The sequence below is a fragment of the Ixodes scapularis genome, unplaced genomic scaffold, assembly GCF_016920785.2.
Source record: "Ixodes scapularis isolate PalLabHiFi unplaced genomic scaffold, ASM1692078v2 PGA_scaffold26__3_contigs__length_393636, whole genome shotgun sequence".
Taxonomy (NCBI): Eukaryota; Metazoa; Arthropoda; class Arachnida; order Ixodida; family Ixodidae; genus Ixodes; species Ixodes scapularis.
The window spans coordinates 29,747-56,921 of NW_024609853.1; the positions used below are offsets into that span (position 1 = coordinate 29,747).

At 45.9% G+C, this 27,175-nt stretch overlaps 1 protein-coding gene across 1 annotated transcript; it reads left to right on the forward strand.

Moving 5' to 3' along the window:
- Positions 1–1,808: 1,808 nt before the first annotated feature.
- Positions 1,809–24,747, forward strand: LOC121836310 (trafficking protein particle complex subunit 10-like; the record flags this gene model as incomplete). The annotated part of the gene is given in 5 exon segments (XM_042291171.1): positions 1,809–1,992; positions 2,053–2,134; positions 5,686–5,824; positions 20,060–20,259; positions 24,552–24,747. Coding segments are annotated over 5 exon segments (642 nt in total), but the record flags the coding sequence as incomplete, so codon positions are not given.
- Positions 24,748–27,175: the final 2,428 nt, after the last annotated feature.

Genomic DNA, 27,175 nt, shown 5'->3' on the forward strand with positions numbered 1-27,175 from the left:
AATGGCTAGAAAACAACGTGCGCACCAGGCCTCTCTAACCTGTTCGACACACAAAACGTGAGCCACATCCTGTTTGCCCATTGAGCCGCTGTGACCTAGATACGGTTTCCCCAAACTTGCCTTTGTCCTGATCGTGGGTTATTTTCTGTCCCGAAGTCGACATGAAGAAACCATTTTCCCTCTCTGCTCGGCCAAAGGAAAAGAAAGAAGGTAATAGAACCATTTACTCTCAAACCAATGTTTCTACAAAAGATCCTACTACTAGGTGTAAAATAACTTCCAACCATACCCAGCACACAAAACAAGAAACAAAAAGGACATGAAACCCAGACACAAAAGAACAGGCCAAAACAAAGGACTTCAAACCGCAAAGGCTGCGCAAGCACAAGATGCCTCGACTGCCTTCACAGCGCTTGCAGTGAATGAGCACTCGTGCAACCGCCATGGTGTGATCCAAAGCAATTAGCTCACACTTGTAGAATCTGGCTAACAGTCCATGCTAAGGGGAGATGAAGCACAGAAAACTGCAACTCTAGGCACAAAAAAAAAAAAAAAAAAAAAGAACTTGTTACATTGGAAGAATATAGGAACAGGGATGGGGGCAACGAGTTTGATTTATGTGAGGGATGGAGAATATAGCACCCCTGCCCACCTGTTCCGACGCAACTTCGCACATAACCCGAGCCTATTTAAAGATCTATATCACATTCCCACCCGATCTGATCGGCATTCCTAATCAGTTTTATTTTCATATGTTCAGTGACAATGCAAGCCAGTTTTAAATACTCTACTTTTATAATATTACTTTTCCGTACTTCTCACTGCAACATTTTCATGGCGAGCATACTGTTCTCCAGATCACGAGAGCCGCGCACAAGTAGCGAGCCTCAGTTTGGGCATCTAGGACGTAGTACGTAGCAGTTGTGCGTCTCGTACGCACTGCAAAATCTGCTTAAAACGATCCAAACTTCTTTCAGCAAGCGCTGTGACCCAAGGGGGTATCGGAGGTCGAGTGTGTTAGCGCACCGCAGCTCGTACAGCGAAAGGTCCCGCTGCCAGGGATCCCCACCCCCGCCGCGTTTCGATCTGTTGTGAGGCACATACCCCAGGCTAGCAGTCGTACTGTAGTGGCTAAATTTTCTCATATACAGCCTGAAACGGTGTCGCCAGAACCTAGACAGGCCGATCGCACGCTATTTAAAATAGTGAGCGTCTTATTTTCTTCCGATGTGCCCAAAATGACGACAGTGCATGCGATTGAGACCAGCGGACAGGTGGGCTACCACTCTTGCCTTCGAATCGTTCGGGAGTCGGGCACCTGCATTTGCACCACGATCGAAGAAACAGAAAGAAGCGATGTCAAATCACATTCACACAGAATCACTCCAAGCTTCCTTGCTTGTGCCGTCAGCCGTATCAACGCTAATCAAAATTAACAATGCTTGCCGCGCGCGTTCCGCTGCTCGTACAAACAACAACACACAATCAGGGTAATTTGCTGCAGAAAGTTACTTCCGCCAGTTTTAGCGGAATGCGGAGCTCAACCCCTGCTGAACCGACGTTATTCAAGGTATTGAATTTGGCGTAAGGGTAGTGTGTTTGGGGTAAGCGAAAAAGACTACGGTATTGATTATGGCGTACGCCGAAATGACTACGGTATTGATTTTGGCGTACGCCATAACCACTACCGTAGTCGAAGCAGAGGGGTAGTGAGATCGGCGTCCTACACCGGTGGTGGAAGCGCCGAAGCGCCTGTTAATTTTAGCGTAAAGGGTTTGACTTTTAAAGTAGTCGACGAAATCCAATCCGAAACCCGGTCCATCGACCATGGATCAACTCAACGCCTCATCGCTGCCTTCGTTTCCAATACAGTTATGAGCTTGACAGCGGTGCTTTGTGTACTAAAGAGTGACATGTAGTCACTGAAAATTTCTCGGTTTCAAGGCATCGAATCGTACGTCTCTAAGATGGGAGACAAGCCCATCGTCACCTGTAAGTCTCCCCAGTCTGGCCTGACTCCATCAAGTGACGTCTGCCATGTCTGCCTTTCAGATGCGGGTGACGAGAAACTCTTCAAGTCCCTGGAGCCTTTTCTCCTGGAAGGGCTGCCGCTTGAACCCGTAGAATGGAAACGGTAAGTTTTGTGCTTCAGTTTACCCGTGGCTAGACCCGATACGCGTGTTTCTTCCCTTTAGCTGCTGATGCCATCGTCCCAGGTGCCCTTAAACAAAATCTTATTACTTTTTGCGCATTGGATGTAAATACGGCCTGCCGCGGACGCCTGGGCTCTGTATGCTGAATGCGTTGCACGATACGTCACGCCAGCACAGATCGGCCCTCCGCGCTGTGTTCATGGTTGAACCCGGGCGGCCCATATTGAGGAGATGATGATCTTAGTGGTGATTTTTTTTGTGGCTTTTCTTTTTTAATTAGTCGGTCCCGTAGTGTTTGGGACATTCCTGTAGGGCTTTCTTTTCCCCTTTGCTGCACCACCAGCCACCAATTCTCCAGTCTCCTCCCTGTCGTTTTCACTACACCATTGGCTATCGGTGTAGCGTCTGCGCTTTTGTTGCTCTCGCTCCCTCCCATGAAGGCGGCCACTGACTCCTGAGTGTGCCCAAGGGACCGTGTTGCTGCCAGCATGCTCTCACGGGGTGTCGGTACGCGCTTTGCTGGTTGTGTTGATTGCAGACCAGCGCACATCAGTACAGTGTCTTTGGTTGTTTCATCCTCCTTGCCAGACTCAACACACTAAGGATTTAACCGTATGGTCGAGGTGGCACCAATACACCCGCATACATAACCCGGTCCTGCACATCAAAAAAGTAGGCTGTTGTCGTAGAGCGCAGCCCCTGCTTAGATTTTTTGTTTCCGTCGATGGTTGTCTTGGACTGTGCCGTCTCTGCCCACCAGAGCACCTCCTCCTTTCTCAATCTTGTTCGTATCTCGATTTCTCACTTCTGATCTGGTGCGGCATTCTAAAGAAGCCATACTTCTTCTTTAGCCGGTGCAGCTGCTTTTTTCAGCAAGTCTGTACTGCCGTCAGATACATGTTGACAAAAAGTCTTTTGATTCACCGGCCGAAGTTCATGAGGGAGAGGCAGCTGTTATAGGTAATCTTGCTCGATTTCTCCCTGGCCACGAAGGATGATGACCAAACATGATCTTCCGGAACAGCTTCGTTGGGTACTGTTTCGTAACAACTTGACGTCTGTCACCTAACCTCACCTAACCTCTTGCTGCCCTGTTGCCTTTTCGTGATCGGAGGGTGTTAGCTGCAGCTGAACACTGGATGGTTTACCACGGTGTGCGTTGGTTACATCACGGGACAGATATTGGACCAGGACTGGGCAATATCACAATACAAATACTGTAAACGACTTATTTTTCGCGGGCTCAATATTTCGCGTTTTAAGTCACAGCTGAAGTTTTCTAATAATTCGCGGGTTCTAATTTTTGCGACGCAGTGGTACCTCAATATAGATTCCAATGTGTTTATATTTTACTGGAATTGTTCGCGGGACCTATTTTTTGCGAATTGTAGGCGATTCGCGAAAATCAGGCTCTTGCGAAAATTAAGTCGTTTACAATATATTGCGATAATATCTTAGAGATACTTTCGAGTATCTGTATCTTTGTATCGAGATACATTTGAAAAATGTATTTTTATCTCAGTAGTGAGATATATTTACAGTGTATCACTTGTATTGTGATACTTTGCCAGCCTTTGGTATCTCATTAAAATTGTTGCACTTTTGATAAATTTAAAAGATAAAAACATCTGTTTGGTGCAAGTTGCTTCGGAATTTATAATATGAACCCGCCTTATAACATGAGCCATCTTAGTCACCAACATTTAAAAAAAACTGTGGTTTAAAGAAGGTTACTTGCGAGAATAACAAAATCAGCTACTCACACAAAGCCCTCAATTCTTTCCAATTTAGCAAAGCGAATGCTGTAAAGGAGTTGAGTGGAAAAAAAGTATAGCCTTATTGTCCGATCTCCCCACACTATGAGTGACTCGGAAACGTATAAGACGGCAATTTGAGATGCGCACTCACAGGGAAACAGGGTTCATTTCAGGCAAACGCCTTTTGTCAAGCATGGTACACAATCTTTACCGATCTGAAACTATGTGGTTCAACAGGGATGACATGTTGGCTTAGCGGCAATAATAATAAATGAAGAGGGAGCTTGAGGCAAGGGGAAGTTCATAAAATGACACAAAAAGAAGAGCACAAGCATACTTTATCATTTTCATTCGCCACAAACTACACCCTCCTCAAATAGTACCGTTCGGGAACAAGTGTATTTCTATAAGTATCTGTATCCCGGTATACTTTTTCGCCGTTTTTGCAGAAGTATCTTAGGGATATCCCATTGCATAAAAGACAAATGTATCTCAGTATTTGTATTCCCGAATACTGTTTGGAATAACTCTACGCAGCCCTGCTTTTTCTGTTGACATTTGGTGGCGCTGAAACATGGACAAAGTTGCAAGTTGTATTGATCATTAAGCAGCCGAGGCAGTATGGTGTGCAAGTGCGTCTGCATGCTAGTTCTACACCTTGTGCTTCTTTTTACCTTTTAGATACAGTCGCATGCTTTTGTTACCTATTATTTTTTATTTATTTTAACCAATGGTTTCTTTAACTTGGCTACCCTATTGATGCATAACTTCCTACATTCTTAACATTGCGTGGTAATTACCGGCCCCATCTTTTTTTCTTTTGAGAGAGGGAGAGAGAGAGAGAAAAAGCTGTTTTTGTTGGCCACAGATTGGCTTACCGAGCAGGGCATTCCTCTTGCGGTGCTTGTCGCACAATCTTCGAAGCTACCCAGATTGCAGCCACTGGCACAGGAGGTTGTTCTTGTCACAGAAATCGGGCTTCCTTTGGTTGGCCCTCCATTGGGTCAGAATTTCTAGACATTTATGGAGGTTTTTGCTTAGACGGGGACATTTTTTCAGTCCCATTGTCCCCGTGAAGGTCCTTGACACGGCCAGGGAATGACACTGGGGCGATTGCTTTTATAACATTTGTCTGACCATTACTAAGGTAGGCTTGCCAACTTTGGGACTCATTCCAAAAAAAATCATGTATAATCATAACTGGAGAGAGTTCACCGCTTTGCTCTTCAGATTAATTTTTTTCAGGTACCATTTAAAAGACTCTCCCAGGCAGCTGTATTCCCAGAGTAAAGCTGCGCTACTAGAAAAGCATAAAAAAAAGCTTTACGTGATAAAAAAAATGGCAGTGTCGTCTATGTGTTTCTGTTGTTCCCTGAGTGATACCAATCTCACACACAATGCCTGACGTAAAAGGAGGGAAGAGTTTTTTTTTGTTTTTTGACAAACGAAGTAGTTTGGAAGGCAAAACTTTGCAGTTCGTTTTAGAAACGTTTTCTTATAACAGTTCAAACATTTGTCGTTCCCATGCATGGACAGAAAGCACTTTGATACCGTTACCGCTTACCGGTTACCGCAATGGAAGGCACCGCCTGTCCTCTCTTCTTGCAATTGCTCTCAGCAACTTCTTGATAGGATTTTTGTGCCATGCCACGATCGTGCAGCAGTGGCTCTTGTGTGCGCTGGTTAAACATGTTCCTGGCGATGCTGGCAGAACTGCCAGGGTGCCACATTTAGAACCACCGGAAAATTCAGGCTTGTGCCTACCCGTTGCCCAGGTCGTACGGGCGTGGCCCCAAGGCGGTGAGCGTGGAGGCCCGCTTCGAGGCCTTCGACCCTGGCCGGCTGCCGAGGGAAGGTGACGAGGCACGCCTGCTCGGACAGCCCTTCCTGCACGTCTACTGGACGGACTGCACCGTGAGTCACCCCCGGGCCCGCTTGCCTGCGGCCTCTGAGATGAAAAATGGTGGCGATTAAGGCTTCCACCCTCTGTTTCACTACGACAAACCGCAGACGGCGCTACGAGCCGTCAAAAAAGCCCATCCAACGCCTTGTGAGGTGCAGGGCGTGCAGTCACGTGATACTTTCGCAGTGCTAGATCGGCTGGGATGGCTCGTAGCATCTGCTGCAGTCCTTCATAAGGGGAGTCTGAGTGTGGACAAAGGACATACTGCATGCTTTCGGAACTTCACACTCGTAAGCTTGTTTACCGCTACCAGAGTCCCTCAATAAGCTATTGGTCACGAAATTTAGCCCAAAGTTTGGTACAGGGTCATAAACTGCCGTTAGGGACGCTACTGTCCCGGAGAGGGCATTTTCATTTGGCCACCCCACTCTCGGTGAGTCACCCGAATTCACGACTACAAGTAGTTTTAAAAAGACTATTTCTTGTACACCCACATCTTTTTTATGTCCGTAATTGGTCACTGTATGCAAGCACCGGCTTTTTATTTATCTCTAATAAAAGAACTTAGAAATAAGCTAATTTTGTTTGTTTTCAATCAAAACGGTGTTTTTGCAAGCAAAAAAGAGCCAGACAAGTGAGCGTACGGGTTTGCAGTGCCTCTACTTGACGGCACTACTTGTGGCATTGAAGTTTGACGGTGATGGCAGTATTGAGGATTCATTTTGAGGCAAGCAGAGGAGGGAAAAATGACATTAGTTTGGAAAATGACATTAGTTGAGAGAATGTTGCAGAAAATGAGGTTTGGTCAGTGGTCTGAGACTACAGAGCTGAAGATGTGCTTTTATGTACGACGATGCGTCGCCGCATTCTATTGGTGGCTCATTCAAAGTGGGCTTGAAATTCCAATACCACTTTCTGGTTGCCAGACTCCCACTGATGCTGGCTAGATTAGCGGCTCTTAGCCTCCTCGTAAACGCCAGTGCCGTGCACGGTCACGGACCGAGCTCATAGCATTATGGAAAAGTTTCATTCGTGACCAAGAGCACACTTAAAGACTGCCGACGCTATGGCGCCTGGAACGTGTCTTCGACCGACGTGTTTACTGCATCTTCAAACGTGGTTCCTCAACCTCTGCCCAATGACATCGTAGACGTGTCACATTGTTGCTTGCCGCAGTCCTGGCATTCACACAACACATGCAGCCAAGGAGGTGGATGCAGCGGAAGCCTGCTTTCGCTGCATATCACTCTCCAGATTGGTGGTCAAGGAAGCTTCGTCTGCAAGAAGTTGGGATGCTGCGGCAACGGTGACGCTTGCGTCATCTGCCCATGCTTTTCTTCTTGGTGGAACGTTAGTAACCAACTGTCCAAGTCGCGACATCTGACATCAGTGATGCAATTGCTGCGCCATTTGTGCCATACTGCGCCAAAGCGCTTACCCTGCTACATTCTGCTACCTTTAGTCCAAATTTGGGGAACTTGCGCAAACATTGTGCCAAAACTTGATTTTACTTTATTAATACTGAAAATATAATGGCTCAGGCACCGCTACATGTCCAGATCGTTATGGTAGGCTTGTGCGAATTTTCGAAAATTTGAATTTTACCCGCAAATAACATACTATCCTATTTGATCTCTCTGTCAATGTCAAATGCTGGTACTTGGAATTTTTGCAATTTTCGCTTATGTTCTTTGTCTGCTCTGGCATCTTAGTTAGCTTTGTTGTGTGCGGTTCTCACCGCACTCTTGTGTACTGCAGTGAAGCGGCAACTGCGAAGTAATTATTGCAATTCTGCTTATCTTGCTTCGCTGTGGTGCATCCGAGTGCTAAAGTGAAAGCCTTCCCCCAGAGCGGGGCGTTAAACATGCAAACGTCGGGTATATTAAAAGAAAGGAATTTTGTGAGTGTTAATGTAACAGCTCTTAGTTGCAGTAAAAATTTCTGAATTAAACCATGTCTACTATTTATGATGGACTGCGGTATTCTGGTGATATCCTTTTAATTTCAGGATTTAGCGAAGGTATTCGTAATAAAATTTGTATGAACTGCACTATAGGCTCATTTTAATTTTAACTCCATTGTTCAGTTGTCACCTTTGTATGCGTTTTATTCATTTGAGGTGCTATCGGAAACAATATGAGCGTGAACGCGCCTCCGCGTGTCGCCGCTACCTGAGGCGCTGCCCTGCGGCGCCGTTGTGAAGTTTTGCGCATGCATGTAGAAATCCTGTCGCTGTTCTCGCTTAGACTGTCAACCCCCGTCTGTCATCTGCTATGCGCGCGTTGGCGGCCGCTCGTGCTGTTGTCTGCTATGCGACTCCTGTGTGCGCTGGTGGCCGCTCACGCTGTCGTCTCCTATGCGACTCGTGTTTGCGCTGGCGTCCGCATGTGTTGACGTCTGCCGCACAACATTGCGTGCTCCGGCGGACACACGCGCTTTCTACGCAAGTTGTGTTTGCCCTGGGCAGCTCCTCCCTATATGCTTGTATTATCCGGTTCACCGTTTTCAGCGGTCCTCCAGCCATGCTGGATATAGCCCTCTGAGAGTAGCCTCGGAGGGACAGCTCAACTATGTTGATCCGTTCGTCGTCAGGAACTCTAGCCATTTTTCACTAAACTGAATGTTTTCCGGGCTCACCGTAGTTGAACGCTAAGCTTTGCAGATATTTTGTCTTTATTCCATTTGTTGTCGCTGTATCTCGACCCAATGAAAGAAGCCAGCTACTTATCACGTATCAAATGTGGGCATTGCGTTATCGCACAGGAAACTCGTGAATCATGTTAAGTCGTTTGTCTGAGTTGTGACGGAAATACACGAGTCGCATAGCAGACGACAGCGCGAGCCGCCGCCTGCGCGCGCATAGCAGACGACAGATGGGGGTTAACAGTCAAAGCAAAAACAGCGACAGGATTTCTACACGCATGCGCAAAACTCCACAACAGCGCCGCAGGGGGGCGCCTCAGGTAGCGGCGACACGCGGAGGCGCGTTCACGCTCATATTGTTTCCGATAGTACAGTCAATGAATAAATTAAAACTAAATTAGGTGAAGCAGTAGAGGGAACCTTGGGGGAATAAGCTTAACGACTTTGGCTTAATTGTTTTAAGAAGGCATATTTATCGTTTACATGTTGATCTCGGTTATTATGCGGTTCTACAAGCTTTCATAATTTAATGACAAAAGTTCTTTATTCTGAATGAAGAATTTCTGTTTTGTTACACCTTTAGAACTTGAATTAAACATCACTTTGTGTGCTCAAGATTATTTTAACATTATTTGCATTGAATATACTATTTGGTTTACATTTTATTCCATGCCTAAAATGACCATTCTCAGCAGTCCATACTGTCCTTTATTGATCAGCGTCTTGTTGTCATGCCTAGGTAGTGCTTTTGTATGCAACTAAACAGCTAGTTCCGTGTTTGAGGAAATCAAACACAGACCACAGAAGTGTGAAGGCAAAGCATGGATGTTTTTTTAGTTAGGCCAACACACGAATCTTAACATAGAATATTCACAGTGGTACAAATAAAACTGAGGTGTGTGCTTGTGCTCCAAAAGTCATTTTGGTTTCTTCATAATGGACTCTTGGCTGTTCCAAAAGGTGCTACACAAGGGCTCAGGTCCATCGCATCACTGCAACATGACATGCCTGTTCCTGTGGCATAATTTGTTACCACTTCGAGAAAGGTTTTTGTTTATAGAACATGTGCCAAGCACCGTACCATTACCTTACAAACCACCAAAGTACATTTTGTGCACAAGGCGACCATTCCATCAGTTTGTCAGCCTGGGAAACAATGTTTGATCTCGGCGAATGTGTTGGAGCACGATTATATCAGCAACCATACTGAACGAACCAGTAAAATATTTTTGGGTTAACTTTGTAACTTTTGATTTTAGCGGGGACATCCCAGTCATAGATTTGTAGCTTGTCATCAAAGTAGGTCGTGGCAGTCAGACTTCGAGTCATAAAATTTGACTTTGCGCAAGTTGGTGCTGAACTTTGGTTGTCGTGACGTGCGGTACCAGAACACGGAGGGAAAAGCATGTTGAAAGCCCCCTTCCAAAATTACGTTAATACCTGCCAAATTTGGAGAAATTAAATCCAGAAGAATTTCTTAAGGCGGGAGGGAGGGAGGGAGAAATATTTTTGGGTTAACTTTGTAACTTTTGACTTTAGCAAGGACATCCCAGTCATAGATTTGTAGCTTGTCATCAAAGTAGTTCGTGGCAGTCAGACTTCGAGTCATAAAATTTGACTTTGCGCACGTTGGTGCTGAACTTCGGTTGTCGTGACGTGCGGTGCCAGAACACGGAGGGAAAAGCATGTTGAAAGCCCCCCTTCCAAAATTACGTTAATACCTGCCAAATTTGGAGAAATTAAATCCAGAAGAATTTCTGAGGGAGGGAGGGAGAGGGGGAGGGTGGGGGGGTGGGGAGGGGAGGTTGAGGAGGGGGGGGGGGAGCTGGCTTCCACTTAAAAATTCTCCCTGTTTTTAAAAAGAAATATCGATAAGAAATTTACATAAAGACAACTTCATTACGTTTATATTGCACTGCTCATGCTAGCGATATTTGCCTCGAGATCGAACCATGTCGCCACCGTGTGGCCGAAATTGGAAACATGCGACAGCGGAGATACTGTTGCACGTCGTCTGCTATGGGTGCACGTTCAGAAGCAGCCGAGCCCTCCTCATTAACCGCTTGTTGTTTTTGTTGTCGGTTATTCCTACTAAAGGTTGTGTTGTATTGTTTCACTGCGTGGAAATTCAGCAAAGCGGTTAATCTTAAGTCGGATACTTCCAGAATCTGAGTGTTGTGGTTTGTATACAACCGCTGGTCCCACATATTTTTATTATCTCACACAAACCATAGCTTCCATAAAACATAGAATGCTGATTGGAGCTGTGGTTTGATTAAAAAAATTAATCCGACTGATCGCTGCCCTTTAATAGACTAATCAATTGGTAAATCCGTTAGTTAATTTTTTACCAATCATATTGCATAGAAAAAAGTTAACTTTTTTTTTTACAATTTTTACTATGTTGTAAATGGCATATTGCATTCCCATTTTAAACTTCACGTTGTGACGTCTACAGAAATATGAACACTGGAAGCCTTTGAAAGTGAAGTAATTTTTAAGTTATTATTTAAACAGTATTGTTAAACAGTATTGTTTTAAACAGTAAACCCTTGGTGACAATCACAAGCATGCTGAAGTGCTTTACCGTGCAAGCCTCTGTCCTAAAAGAAATAAAGACTTCAGAAATATTAAAGCGGGCATTTTTTACTTTGTCCTGACTTTCTCCAGCACAAGATTCCGACTAAACGGCGAAAAAAAATTACAATTAAAGCATTATTCTAATAATCTGAAGGTTAATCGAGGAACTGCCCAGCCGCAATACGCGTGAGGTGAAGGCGGGGGGTCATCAAAAAGTATTGTGAGAGTCGCTAGCCCTCGTCAGCAAAAGTCTGTCGCTGCGGCCGATGCCGTCTGTGTCGTGGTACGGGTAGTTTGTTGGAGTTGCGGAGTCTACTATGTTTGAATAGAAAATTATTTAGCCAGAAATTTATAATATTGGCCTTTTGACATCCGCAGCCCTCACCGAGAAAATTGAAGTGGTTGAACCCACACTACCAAGAAAAGCATCTATTAACACGCACACTACTGCGTTGCTTGGTTCCACCCGTTTGTTACACTTGTGGCAAATATATTAGAATAGTTTGTTTCACTTGTTTCAGTTGTCCTGCCAACGAACAATTTGCAGATCGTAACTAGAAGAGGCACTCTCTCCTCATCGCAATGTGGTAGACTTGTTTCGAGTCCGAGAAACTTACCCACACCATGGTACAGTAAAGGGAAACATTGACTGCAGCGGAACGCAGTAGCACGGTAATTTCCAATACAGCACTAACTTCTTTTCATGTTAAATATTTATATTACTGCAAAAGCTAAAAATTGAAAAGCAAAAATGTAAAGAACCTGCTATTTCGCTGCCCACAGTGCCCGTATTACGTTATACAGGTTGGAATTCATTGTTTTGTTAAATTTCCACGCTAGTGAACCGATACATTTATTTTAAAAGAAACAAATATTTAACATAAATAGTGCAGTTCACCTGGTGACAGGCATCAATGAGTGTGTTCAATGCTTCTCAACGTCTGCCTAGAGCAGGCGATGCATCCACACAAGCGATTATTCAAATTTAGGTTGTACGCTGGTAAGACAATTCCATTTTCACTGAAGCACCGAACGGTACCACACCTTTTTCCGCTAAAATTGTTTTTTACCGACGCTGTGCGACGAAATAAACGCAAAAGTCTTCACTGTCTCGCGCGAGAGCGTGGAGAGCCTATGCCCGTTTTGATGATGATAGCGGGACAGTAGCGCCTCCTCTAGATCGATCTCGAGGCCAATACAGCAGGGCCTCGCTATCACTGCAGCCGGGAGTCTCCTGAGTTTTACGGGACACTTGGCAGGTATGCGTTAGGGTGATGTGCGGGGGAAACATCCTGTCTCATTCTTTCAATTTATTCACCCGTCTTTTTATTTTTTTATTTGCAAACCAAGTAAAAGTGGTGCATATTGAGATTATGATCTGTCACGCCTGTCTTGCCAAAGTAACTTTATTGGAAAAGGAGCCAAATTATGACACAGTGTTAAAATTGCATAGGTGCAACATAATGTAATCTTTAAAAAAACAACTCTTTTTAATAGTGCAATGTTAGCTGCTTGTGCGTTTTGCAGAAACAAAGCTATAGAAGACTATATAACGACCTTGCACAGGATGTTTTACCAGTTCTTGGCATTTATTGAAGTTATTTCAGTAGTCTAAACTTGACAGGACTGTTGGTGGTGGCCTCTCTGCTCTACCGTTCCAAGGCAGCCATGCAGGGGAAGGTTGCAAACCTTTTTGTTCTGTTCAGATTTATGACATCACGGCTACGTTTAAATCGTACGCTCGTGTCAAGCAGGGGACACATGGGTGACGAAAACGGGTGCCGCTCAGAAATTTTTATAAAAACTTCCCTCATACACCGGGACGTGGGCCTATGTTATGCAACCACGTCGCAGCATCCACACAGGTTGCTATGGAAACGGCCGTGTGGTGCCTGTTTTCATGTGTCCCCTGCTTTAGACTTTACCTGTTCGGAGATGCGGTCTTGTCTAGGTCAGGCAAATAATCAAGTTTATTGCGTGCCGAGCATCTGCTTATATGCTCGGTGCAATAAGAGATACAGCGCCGACAGTCGGGGCACGGGGCCAGTGACACAGCAGCTTAGGACCGGCCCATGACAGGAGACAGGTATAATTGTGAAGACTGCATGAGGTTGGTGCAACTGCTCTGCCGGACTGCATTGTTCTCTCCTTTTGTGTACTGTCACGACCATGGGCAAATTGGGGGACTTAAAAGTCATCTATGACCAGTGGAAATAGATTCTATTCCTCCCTGTCTCCATTGTCCTCTTTTTATTTCCTAGATTTTTGTGAATGCACTCTGGTTTCAACAGAAAGGGTGCACCTGCTCTTTTGTATGATTTCTTGCTTGTGAAGGTTTGAGCATGAAAACAGTGGTCTCCATAGGGTACACTTGTCTCACTGTTTCTGCAAGGCAGCATGTGGTTGCTGTAAGGTCTGTGGAATGTGGGAAACGAGTTTGTTAACTTTGCATAGAAAAAAACATACCTAGCTTCTTTAAAGTAAAATTGTGTTGTGTTTAGACAGCAAAAAGTTAGTAAGCCCCAATGAGAGTGTGGTTTCTTCATTGTAGATGAAAAATTTAGCCAATGTGGTGCCACTGCCAGTCTTGGTTCTTTATTGAGCAGGGATGGAACTGCTGCGTCAATTGCGCCACTATGCACCTAAGAACTTTGATGCACCACACTGATACAAAAGTATAAATAAGATTAAAATTGTGCCGAGGTGCGCCCAAACTGAAATTTTAAACGAGCCTCGTCGAAATTAGCCATCTCGCAATTTGTGTTGGCATCATTGACTCCAGGCCCAAATGGGACGCCAGTGGATCTGGATTCAAAAATCTGTATCTGAAGGTTGCTGCCGCCAACGTTAGCTGTCGTTGATGCATGCTCACCGTGTTTTTCACTTCATCTGAAGATCTGAGTAGTGGAGCAAATGTGTGCCACGTCCCCGCGCAGGGCACTTGGGAACAAAGGTGAGTGAGCAGTGAGGCGTATGGCAGAGCAAGATACGAGCTGCCAGATCGTGATTGCACTCTGAAGTGATTTCGCAGTGACGTCATGAAAATACCTTTGACAGCAGACTTGCTGCAAGTTGCGAAGAAGTCTCATAAAGTTTACACAGAAAGGCTAGAGGTCGAAAAGCAAGATGACAAGAGGCATAGCAGGAAGAACAGTGATGCAAGGGAAGCGAGTACGAAAAGAGCTTGTCATCAGGAAGAAGAGTGACAACTTGAACAGTGCATCATCTGTTCGCGGACTATGCTTGAGCATGCACAAAAATTAATTCTCTGATATGAAAAAAAAAAAAAAAAAGAAGAAAAAAAAAGATGGAGTCTGGACAACTGCTGTAGCGGAGGTTAAGGGAATTTGGCTCAGAACTTTGCAAAAGTGTAGTGTATCCATGTGCGATTGACTAAGTCCTGATAGATCTATATGTACAAGGGCATTTATTATCTTAGTCTAGTCACTGAAAAATGAAAGATCATTGTTATATACTAGCCGATGTCGCGAGATCTATAATAATTACGGAGTGGGTCCTCGCGACAGAGGGAGCCGCGTGAAAAATAAAGAAGAAGACTGCTGTGTTCTGAAACCGCTACACGTCTCGATATTGGCTCGTCGGCTCCGGAGTCATGGATTATTACAGTGGCGACGAGCCAGGACTATGAAGACACCCACAGCGAGGGGGATCCTTCGTCCATCCTAAGAGCGCACCAGTCTGCGGGTTTTTCAAAAATGAATCACCAGCTGCCAGAGTTTGACGAAGACAAGGACGAATGGAGTACGTACCTCATCAAGGTAGAGGCTTTCTTTGAGGGCAATGAGGTTACAAATGACGCGAAGAGACGAGCATTGCTCGTAGCGGCACTAGGTACCAAAACAGTTCGAGTACTCTGTGGAAGTGTGGCTCCACAAAAACCTAATGCTCTAACGTATGCTGAGGTGATAGCAGCTCTAGATGCGCACTACGATCCGAAGCCAAACGAAATATCTGAGAGCTTTAGGTTTTTCAATCGTTGTCAAAAAGAGAGAGAGTGGATTCACGAATTCATAGTCGAAATCCGCAGAATAGCGGATAACTGCAATTTTTCGGCGATGTTGGACAGAATGCTCAAAGACAGGATCGTCTGTGGCGTGCGGTCAAAGAACCTTCAGAAGCAACTGCTGTCATAAAGGGAACTGACATTAGCAGATGCAGAAGCGCTAGCCGTAGCGGCTGAAGCTGCTGAATTGGACGTCAAAAGAATAACTCGGGATGAACCCTCGGAAATCCTCAGGATGAAGGTCCAGGGAAAGAGGTCCAAAAAATTTCGCCCACGACAACAACACACAAGGGTTTGTGAGCACTGTGGAAGCCGAGAGCACGAAGGTAACCGCTGCCAGTACAAAGGAACGACATGTTTCCACTGCGGAAAATCTGGTCACTGGGCCCGGAACTGTAAACATCCTGGGCAATAGAGGTCATATTCCAGGCCGCATGTACAAGCAAAAGCACTAGAAGCAGCAGGGAGCTCGTCGGAAGAAACGGAAACCGAAGACGTGCAAATATGGAGCTTGAAGACCAAAACTGTGGATGTGGTTCCAGCAGTGCGACGCAAGTTCTCTTGGGGCGGAGTCGATCTGCTGATGGAAGTAGACACTGGATCACCCGTCTGTGTCATCTCGTGGGAGGTCTACACTCAGCATCGTGAACGCTGGCCTAAGCTTCAAGCATCGCAGGTGAAACTGTCCTGCTACCTAGGAAGAATACCCGTGCTGGGTGAGCTGCACATGCAAGTCTCGTACCGAGGCACCCTATAGAGTGCAGTTTGACTGTGTTGAACTGGTGCGGTCCATGTTTGTGTGGACGTGATTTAATTTTCAAGCTGAACAAGGCCGGCACTTCTGTGTTAAGCCTTACAGGCAATGTCGTGCCGCTGAGTAGCAAACCAGTCAACGTGGAAGATCTGGAGGCAGTTCTCTGCGAGTTTCAAGATCTGTTTACTCCGGGCATCGGGCTGATCACGGGACCACCTGCTCAACTGCACATAAAGGAGGGTACCACACCGAAGTTTTGCAAGGCAAGACCACTTCCTTATGGTCTGAAAAATAAGGTTTTAGCAGAACTTGACCGATTGTTGGAAGTCAGAATTATTTCGCCGGTCACACACTCAGAATGGGCTACACCAATCGTCCCGGTGCTGAAGAAGGATGGCTCGGTGTGCATCTGCGGGGACTTCAAGACAACCCTAAACCCTGCTTGTGAAGTCGAGCAGTACCCCCTGCCACGCATCGAGGATCTGTTCGCATGTCTGAACGGCGGCGATTGTTTTAGCACCTTGGATCTACGGGATGCGTACACCCAAGTAGCCCTTGACGACGCATCGAAGAAGATGGCTGTGATCAACACACACCGTGGGCTTTTCTGCTACAACCGCTTGCCTTTCGGAATATCATCGGCACCGGCGATATTTCAGCGGACGACGGAGACCATGCTCCGAGGATTAAAAGGCGTGCAGGCATACCTGGACGACGTGATATTGTCCGAACGAGCTGATGGCAATGCCTTACAGTTGAGAGCACTTCTACAACGGTTTAGGGATCACGGCGTGAAACTCCGGAAAGAGAAGTGCAGGTTCAAAGAACAGGAGGTTACGTACCTCAGACACCGTATTGACGGACAGGGCCTCCATCCACTAGAAACGAAGGTGGAAGCCATTGTGTAAGCACCGCGGCCCAAAAATGTAAGCCAGCTGCGGTCTTTTTTGGGAATGCTGACGTTTTACGCCAGATTTGTTCCCAATATGTCAACCTTGTTGAGAAGCCTCTACAAATTACTGGAAAAGGGAGCTCGCTGGACGTGGGGTGAAGCACAGGATGCGGTGTTCCAGAAAGCAAAAGAAGCTCTCAGCTCGGCAAAGGTGCTAACGCACTTTGATCCAGCGAAAGAACTGCGACTAGAGTGCGACGCCTCACCGTACGGCATCGGAGCAGTTCTTTTTCACCGAGAAAGTGGAGAAGACAAACCCATCGGGTTTCGATCAAGAACTCTATCAGCCGCCGAAAGAAATTATTCTCAACTAGAGCGAGAGGCTCTCACTCTGGTCTTCGGCGTAACGAAGTTTAGAGACTACCTATTTGGACATGAGTTCACCCTGGTCACGGATCATCAGCCACTCCTGGGGTTGCTGAGATCCGACCGCCCGACTCCCGCTATGGCTGCGGCACGAATTCAACGATGGGCACTGCTTTTGGGAAGTTACCGCTACAAGCTACAATACAAGCCTGGCCAAGAAATGCTAAATTAGGATGCCCTGAGCAGGCTACCGCTACCGGCAGTAACAACAGCAGGAGTGGAAACAGGTGCTGAAGGTGAGCTTCCCGAATGTCTGGTTGCTATGGAGCAGTTAGAGGAGGGTGTCGTGACAACCAGGGAGTTGAAACAAATGACAGCTACAGACTCAGTGTTAGCGCAGGTCAAGAACTACATCATGAATGGATGGCCCAAATGTGAGAAGAGCCTAGACTCGAACCTTCAACCGTTTTACGGAAGGAAACTAGAACTGTCGGTGGCACACGACCTGGTATACTGGGGCCACCGTGTCATTGTGCCTAGGGAGGCTAGGGGGCGCCTCCTACAACTCCTTCACGAGAGTCATCAGGGAGCATCGGCTATGAAAGCTATAGCAAGATCTCAATTTTGGCGGCCTGGACTGGACAAGGAAATAGAGCACACGTCAGCAACGTGTGACGCCTGTGTCAAAATGTTGCCCATGCCAGCGTCAAAGGCACCAGTTAACTGGCCCAAAACACACGAAAACTGGTCCAGAGTACATGTTGATTTTCTAGGCCCCTTTAGAGAAAAAATGATCTTGGTAGTGGTTGACGCACACAGTAAGTGGATCGAGGCCGTTCTGTGAAACAGGCCACAAGCGCAAATACTGTGTCGTGCTTGCGAGATGTGTTTAGCCACTTCGGGATACCCCGCACATTGGTCTCTGATAATGGTACACTTTTCACCAGTGCCGAGTTCTTGAAGTTCAGGTTGAAAAACAACATAACGCACATCAGGACCGCACCATTTCACCCTCAGTCAAATGGTCTGGCGGAACGCGCGGTAAGAACTATAAAAGATGGGTTGAATAAATACAAAACGATGACATTACAACCAGCCTGGCAAGGCTTCTGTTTAATTATAGACGGACACCATCAAGCTCGGGAAAGTCACCATCTGAACTGCTGCTAGGTTATCAAATTCGCTCGCGACTTGATACATGTTTCCCATCACACTCCACAGCAAATGCACAAGACACAGACTGGACTATCCAACCTGGGGACCCGGTGTACGCCAGAAACTATGGGACAGGAAACAAGTGGATTCCTGGAAAAGTAACGGCGACAACGGGAGCACGAATGGCAACCGTCGAAACTCCGTCCAAAGTGATAACACGCCATGCGGACCAACTACGTAAAAGGCCGCCAGACAACAAAGAGGTCATCCCGGCTCCTCCACGATCGTCACCAGGCCCATCAGCCAAGTCGAAGGTGCATGATGACTGCAGCCCACAACAACCACCGGAGACCTCGAGTGAAGTCTGTAAAAGTGCACCCCAATGACGCTCCATTCGCGTGCGGAAGCCGGCACAGCGCTTTCAATGTTAAGGGGAGAGGAATGTTATATACTAGCCGATGTCACGAGATCCAAAATAATTACGGAGTGGGTCCTCGCGACAGAGGGAGCCGCGTGAAAAATAAAGAAGAAGACTGCTGTGTTCTGAAACCGCTACACGTCTTGATATTGTCTCGTCGGCTCCGGAGTCATGGATTATTACAATCATTTTTGTACCTGCACTTTTTTCTTTTTCGGTACGCCTGACTTAGTCAATGCGGAGCAATGAAAGCTATTTGTACCTGTTTATATTTACCTCTTTGAAAGTCGGTTTCATCGCATGTCATGCTGTCATGTGCAGTTTTGCTTCACATGTTTTGTGTAATTTGCACGTAATTTTGTGAAAAATATTTGCAACTAAAAGTTTATTGAAACTACCGTTAAGTTCATATGGAGTTACCTGCATGCCATATTTTCTTTAGTTTTGAAAACGAGGTGACATTTAGCCCCTATTTTAACATCTTAAAACTCGTATGCTGCTCCCAACTTGCTCGAAGCCCTCTTTTTTGCTGCTCCCAGCCTGCTCCAAGCTGCAGTTTTTTCTGCTCCCAAGAGGGCTCCAAAGCTGCTTTGCCTAGTTCCATCCCTGAACGAGCAATCATACAGGAATGATGCACATGTGCATGCCAGTACGATGCTCACCTGGATCAAAACTGGCAGAGCGAGGGATTGAACCTGGATCCCCGAGTTCTGCAGTGCAAGCTTTCACTCCATATGCTCTGAGCTACAGTGCGTTGACACACAGAGCCACTGATTTTTCCTTGAAGTAAAGAGTCGCCAAAAAAACGAAGGGACAACTAACATTCAAGCAAAAGTGTGTGTTTCTCGACCTTGGCTTGTTCTTGACTGCAGCTCATCCTTGTACTTGCCTTGCTACAAGGAAAATAAAACGGTGCATGAAGACGCAAGCACAAGTAAAAGGAATATCTGGACACATCTTTCTTGCTCTAATCCTTGTGTCAGTTTGTGCTGCTTTATTTTCTTTCTAATGATGCATGGACTGACTCGCCCATCTTTAGGTGTCACTACAGAACTTGACTCATCTTCGTCTTTTTTACAATGAGGTTCCTTCTCACCCTAGGACCTGAAGGTGTACCACAGCTGGCTGCATTCTAAAGGCTCGTTCTCACACTTACAGCAGAGTAGGACCGGCTGAGATGAGACCAGTCTTTAAGCCTCTTGCGAAGGCTTAGGACCTGCTCTGCAGCTGCGCATCTGGTCTTATGCCGTTGCAAGGGGCTTAAAAACTGGTCTTGTCTCACTTGGTAGTACTCGGCTGCGAATATGTGAACGGGCCTGAACATTTGAGCGAGACTGTTTTCTCTCAACTTCAACTTGTTCTTGGCTTGACTTTTCCTCATCTCTTTTTCAATGTGTTGTCTCCACCGTCCCAGGACCTGGAGGTGTACCGCAGCCGCGTGCGTGAGGACATCATTGTTTGGCTGGCTAAACTGAAGGACGCCAGCGTCTACGACTGGATGCTGGTGTCGGTGGAGTGCCCCGAGCCCCGGCGGGCCAACAAGGCAAAGCTGCTGCCCAGGGCCACCGTCTTCGACCGCATGCGCGCAGACTTCCCCAGCAAGACCTCGGACAGGTACCACCGGGTTTGGCTGTTTCTCTTCTCTGCGGGCCCAGCCAGTACCACCTGAAGTTAGGGTTCTTCTTTCTTTTTTTTTTTTTTTTTTTTTTTCGGGTTTTATTTTTATTTTTATTTCCGTCACATAATTTTCTGAATGGGGGGAATTTTTCTTCTTTTTTTGATGTCGCTTTATTAAAAAATATATCTTTTTTATTTTTTTTTCAATCTGTTTCAGACTGTGACCCTAAACAGAAAAGCACACAAACGAAAATCAAGGTCTTGTCTCACTGGGTCGGAAAAAACAGAAAACTGGGCAAAACCCATTGAAGACTTTGGGAGCTTTGAACCCGTAAAAGAGGAAGGGCAACCCTAAACGAGGAGACTTGGAGGATGGTGGGGACACAACCATCGGAACAAGATAAAACATAGCAGACATTAAAATAGTCGTTGACAAAAATGAAAACCCAAAAACGAAGAACCCTATCTCTAGTCTATGTCAGATTTGGGGGTTTTTATGTGGCAAACCAACGAAGGGCATCTGGCACGCCCCAACAGATGACTGTCAAGAATAATTTGGACCACCTGGGGGTCTTTTGACTTGCAACCGAAATATCAGTTACCTTCTCCTCTGCAATGAGCATCCATAAGATTGCGGGCACCTTGGCCGGGATTCGAACCTGCCTCCTAGGGATCCGTAGACCAGCTCTGAGGAACTAAATAAATAAATAAAAATAAATATCGTGTGTATGAGGGAAGGGGTAGGCCATCCCCTAGTTGTGATGCACTTGTGCAGAGGACTTGTGTGCTAGGGCTGGGCAGTACCACGATAGTGTTTTGAAAATTAATGTCGTAGTTGTATATTTGTGTCGCAATACAGTCGCCAACCATTTTTTCGGACTCCGATATTTCGGACTTGTTCTATATTTCGGACCTAAAGGCGGAACCGTGACTTACCCCATAGAAATAGTGTATATTCACGACCAATGTTTCGGACAGCTTGAAGTCCGAAAGTTAGATTATTCGGACAAAATCGTCGCGAGCGATCAGCGGAAAACACCATCGAGAAGCAGCCATTTTGAATTCTATGTTGGCTGCCAATGGATTGGCTTGGTTTGGCAGCGCTACTTGAGCACTCCTGAGTCCTACCGCTAGGTGATGCTATGCTAGCCCTTTTTTTCCCATTTAGCTGCACGTCATCATCATCATCATTATTATCATCTTGCTTTGTTCTTCGTTCCTTCGCGTCTCCAGTCGCCATTTTGCGCTCGTGGATTTGCGCCTCTGATCTCGTTCGGACAACGCTGGCTTGGGCGTCATGGCCCCATCTGTTCTTCTGCTACTCGACCATAACGCTAGAAAAGAAGGCAGCGATTCTCAAGCTAACAGAAAGCTGTCGAACGGAAACGGAGACATAACCTAAAACAAGGCACGCAGGCGTAACCTGAACCAAGGCACTATTTACGTTTTTTTTAAGCCCACTTGGAAGTAATAAAGGCAAGTTTTTCAATCGGCTGATTTTTCGGACTGCTCTATAATTCGGACGTTTTTTCGGTTCCAGCGAAGTCCGAATAATCGGTCGGCGACTACAATTTTTCAACAGTGTTTTGTATAGTATTTGAATTGAGACATTTTCGGGAGCATTCCTTGTATTGCGACAAAATTGGGCAGTTGTATCTTGTTACAATTTTTTAGGAATTGTTGCTCTCGAAACAAAAAATCAAGCTGACCTGTTCCACTCAAGTAAGCTTTGTAATTTTGATATGCAGAATGCACCGTCTTCGGCCATTTTTGTACATCTCAGCTCCATACATTAATAAAAGTTTTATGCATACATGAAAAGTCGCCTGATTTAGACATTCCGTCAAATGCAATGTAGATGCAATAGGACTTGACAGGAAGGAAGAAAGGGCAGAAAGGAAGACAAAGAAGTTAACCTGGGATATTTTGTCCCGGTTTGCTACTTTGTTTTGGGGGAGAGGGGTGTGAGGAATAAAAGAGAAAAGAAAAAACAGACAGTTAAAAAAAAAAAAAAAAATTAAGAGCTACAAAGTTTGAACACTAACACTGCGCTATTCACTAACAATGAAGGTCATCTTCTATAAGCAGAAGTCCAGGCGTGTTGTTTTTAGGAATCTAACTAGTGCTTTTGTGGCCTTGGCTTCTTTGTGTGGATTGTCCCAAGCACCAAGCACTGTAGTCACGGAGAAGGGTCGGTTGTCTAGGCATGCTAGCGTGTTTTTGAGTTGTGTCCTTTCTGCGTCGTAGATGACACATTCACATAAGATGTGATGAATTGTTTCAATGGAGTCACAACTTGGGCACTTAGGTGTTGTGACCTGTCCAATCTGATGAAGGAACTTGTGTGTGTACGCTACACTGAGTCTCATTCTATGTATCACTGCCTTCTGTCCGCCGTGGCATATCAGTTGGAGTGTGGAATGAAAGATCCGGATCCAAAGCGTAGAGAGGTCCATACTGATGATAGGTCGCAGTATGCCACAATCTTCTTGTTTCGGTGAAGGCGTAGTGATTAATGAGAGACCGTATGTCGTTTTGACAGTACGGCACCATGACGTTGGGGGTTAAGAAATGGGCTGATTTCGCACCAGCATCAGCTGCCTCGTTCCCAGGTATGTGACAGTGACTTGGGATCCATTGGAATTTAATAGTGTGTCCTAGGTCGAAGCATCTTTTAAGATTCAGTAAAACGTCAATAAGGATTTGATCGTTTTGATTATGTCTCATAAATGTGGATATCACTTGTAGTGCCGGTTTACAGTCCGAAAATATTGTCCAGTGTTCGGGCGGCTTCGGGAAGATCATTTCAAGTGCTTGATTAATTGCCACTAATTCAGAGGCCGTAGATGACGTCATGTGGCTAAGCTTGAATGTCTTCGTTGTTAAGTGACTTGGGATAACCACACATGCTGTTGAGCTATTCAAACTTACTGACCCATCGGTGTAAACATGAGTTGTTGACGCATGATCACAAAGTATATTTGATAATACAAGTTGCATAATTACGGAGATTGGGGTGTTTGCTTTCTTCCTGATTCCCTTCATGTCCACTGTGACATCAGGCACGGGAAGCCTCCATGGGGGCACTATTGAAATCTTTGCCGGTGCAAGATCATTTGGAAAGTGGGCTCTTATTTGGAACAGAGCTTTAGAGTAGCTTGAGTGTTGACGTTGAAGGCCAATATTAGAGAGAGGGTGATTAGTATGTTTCGTAATGTGCCTTAAGTGGACTCTAACTGTTTCCAGTAGAAGCAAAACTTCCACCGGTGTAGCGTGAGCTTCTGCAATTGTGCCAGCGGTCGAGGTACAAGCCGGAAGTCCAAGACATGCACGAAGGGCGCGCGCTTGTACGCTTTTGATTGTGTTGACATTTGTTTGACATAGGCCATGTATTGCGGGCAGGCTGTATCGCAGCAAGCCTACAAAAAGAGCTCGATATAGACGGAATAGAGCCGGTACTGTCGCGCCCCACGTAGTGCCACTAATAAAACGACAGAGATCAACAAAGCCTGTGAGCTTCTTTTTTAAATAAGCGACATGCGTCGTCCATGTCAATCCCCTGTCAATGTATACTCCAAGGAACATATGTCTAGTTACGTATGGAATTGTCTGGTTACAGATACGTAGGGGATATGAATCTATGTTACGCCTTGTAAAAGCGATGGCGGCTGATTTGGCGGCAGAGATTTCAAGGCCACGAAGGTAAAGATATTTTTGAAGTCTTCCCAATGCAACCTGTATTCTTGCTTTTGCTTGCACCCGAGTAGAACCAGAGGCCCATATACATATATCATCTGCATATAATGACGCGTTAACGTTGGGTGGCAGCACTTGGTCCAGTCGAATGAGTGTAAGGTTAAATAGTATAGGGCTCAAAACGCCTCCTTGAGGAACCCCTCGGTAGACGTAGTGATCGGCTGTATCACCCTCTTGCGTCGTCATAAAAATTGAGCGTCCTGTGTCACATGTGTCACATGACACAATTGCGTCAGCGTTACAGGACACGACAATGTCACATGACACTGACGTCACCTTACACTATGATGTCATGTGACATTATGATGTCACATGACACTGACGTCACCTTACACTGACGTCACATGACACTGACGTCACGTGATGTTATGACGTCACGTGACTCCATGACGACATTGGGACGTCAAGCAGTCAGACCAGCATGAGCCAAAAAGATCTGTGGAAGGTTCTCATATAAAGATATTGCTTCAAAAATGTTTGAAACAGGGGTGTACTTCAAGAGGTGCGTTGGCTCCCCCCTTGGTTGGGTGCAGATGCTGCCAGCTGGTGGATCCTCAGCGCAGCGACTGGCACTCCACGGACTCGTGGCAAGGCCTCCTGGGGCGCATGCGGCAGCTGCTGCTGCATGCCTGCGGGCGCCACCTGGGTCGCTACGAGGACCTGGTGCGCCAGCAGAGGGAGCAGCGCACTCTGCTTCAGTGGAGCTTCCTGCGCTTCTTCTTCCTCCAGGTGAGGGGCATTTGATGAATTGAGACTTTAAAGAAATAAGAAAAATGGTGTGTCTTTGGTCTGCTCCCGCTTTCGCACCGCGGACTTAAAGCCAATATAAAGTAAAATGAATTGGATCCTTGGATCAAGTGGAAATTTCTTGGAAATGCCAATTAGAAATTAGTGGGGATAAAGGAAACCACCAATCTGTACAGCCAGTGGAACGGCCCAGGGAAAGCCAGCTGGTACTAAAAGTACCCACGATGCTCGACTCACTGTTTGCCTTTACTACTAAACCACGAGTGCGTCTCACAGCGGGTCCGACGGTCACTGTATGGCAACCATGAACCACACAGCCCCGTCGCAGTGATCACTTTTATATCCCTCGGCTCCCCTGGAGACCACCTCCGCCATCCTGCGGGGGGCGCCTCCCACCTTGGGGAGATTCGAGGGGAGCCACCTTTGTCAGCCTTCCCCTTGTATGGAGCCTCTTCTCGGATCACCACGCAGCACCCCACGTCCCGCGTCACACGTCTCGATCTCACGTGACCCACTCCACGACATACGCCCCACATGTCAACATGCTTCACTTCACACTTCCATCTTTTTTCAGTTCAGGTCGTCACATGTCATGTGTCCACACATGTCATACGTTTCATGTCATGCGGCCTCACACCGTCCCCACATCTCACGCCACACGTCAAACGCCGCGCTCCCCGCCTCAGGGGCTCCGTCCTCCAGCGGGGAAAGCTAGGGTTCGCTAGGCCCTCGTCCCCCCCCGTCCACATGAGGAACTCCATTGCTAGGGTTCCCCACCCCAGGTGGGGGGGGTTTTCGCCAGAGCCTCCGTTGCAGCAGGTGAGGGGCAGTTGACCGTGCCTTGCAGGGATGGTGTCTCTCTGCTGTTGCCAGTGGCACCCCTGCAGCAACAGAGCCATGCCAGAATTTGTATCCAAGTTTGTTTAAAACTCTTATACCAGTAAGTGAAAGTTTTGGATGCGAGCTTGTCCAAAACTCGCATGCCAGTAAGTGGGACATTTGGATGTGTTTGTTCAAAACTTGCATACCAGCAAGTGGGAGTTTTGGATTGAGTTTATCTGCAACTCGTATACCCATAAGTGTGTGTTTTGGATGTGAAGTCATCCAAAACTTGCATTACAGAAAGCTTTGAGTTTTCAATTTGAGTTATCCAAAACTTGAACCGTTAAGTGTTAGTTTTGGGATGCAAGTTCATCCACTTCTCGCACACCAGAAAGAGAATTTTAACATTTTGATGTCAGTTCTTCCAAACTCGCATGCTAGAAATTTGATGGTTTTGATTAGGTCTTTTCTCACCTCACATAGCAGAAATTTTTGAGTTCTCAATGTGTGTTTATCTAAATCTCACACACCAGAAAGTACATCTTTTTACATGGGTTTTTCCAAACTTTTATATACTACTAGAAAGCTTATTTTAGATATACATTAATCTGAAACTCTCATAGAAGAAAGTTTGATTTCTTGATGTGTGTTCATCCAAAACTCGTGTACCAGTAACTTCACCATGTACTAGAACATCTGCCACCTAGTAGCCACATGCAACTATGGCATGTCTTCAAAAAAACAAAAACATGTTTACTATTAACTGTCGTTAGATAGAGCATGCATAAATTTCTCTGATTGTATCATACTGGTTCAGTTTTTGTAGAAGAAGCTTCTTAGAAAAGCCTATTCTGTCTTAAAAAAAAAAAAAAAAGATGTGGATAAAGCTTACAGGTGATACCGAAGGCATGATTCACAGTGATACCCGACAGACTGCGACTGTCATTGCGCTGCCTGCCGTAGCCCGAGGGGGCTCATGCCACTTGACTCAAGCCCTACTACTCTCGATAGGACTGTGAATTTTTTGCTTCTGATTCATGTCCTTTAGCATCAGGATGGTGCATTGTTCAAAGGGTGTAGTAATGTTGCGTGCATAGCCAGTTGACAGTACCTGTGGTTCCAGCGCAGAGGCAGAGGTGTTGATTCCTATCCTTGGCCTCCTTGTTTCAATCTTTGATTAGCCCTGTGGGATATGTCAGTTCAATCGCACAAGTTGTTGTTTGTACCGATCTAGAATATTCACGACCAATAGGTCTGTATAAAGGAGCTGTAGGTCGCCTTACGTGGTTAGTCGTGCATTAGAGTACAACCCTGCCGTTCGTTAATTCAGCCATTCATTTGTTTATTATCTCTGCTTGTGAACAGCTGATCCCTGGCTAATGATGCACAAGCAGTAAGATAACAAAACAAATTAGTCAATCACAACTTAAATTAAATGCTAAGAATTTCGAGTTAATAATGTCAATATTCGCTTCACCGAGGAATTTTGACTTCATAACGTCAATATTCGCTTCACCACATACAAGTGTTGTATGTGGGTCACGAAGCTAATCGAGATGATTTGATTAACAAAAAAACTAGGAGAAAC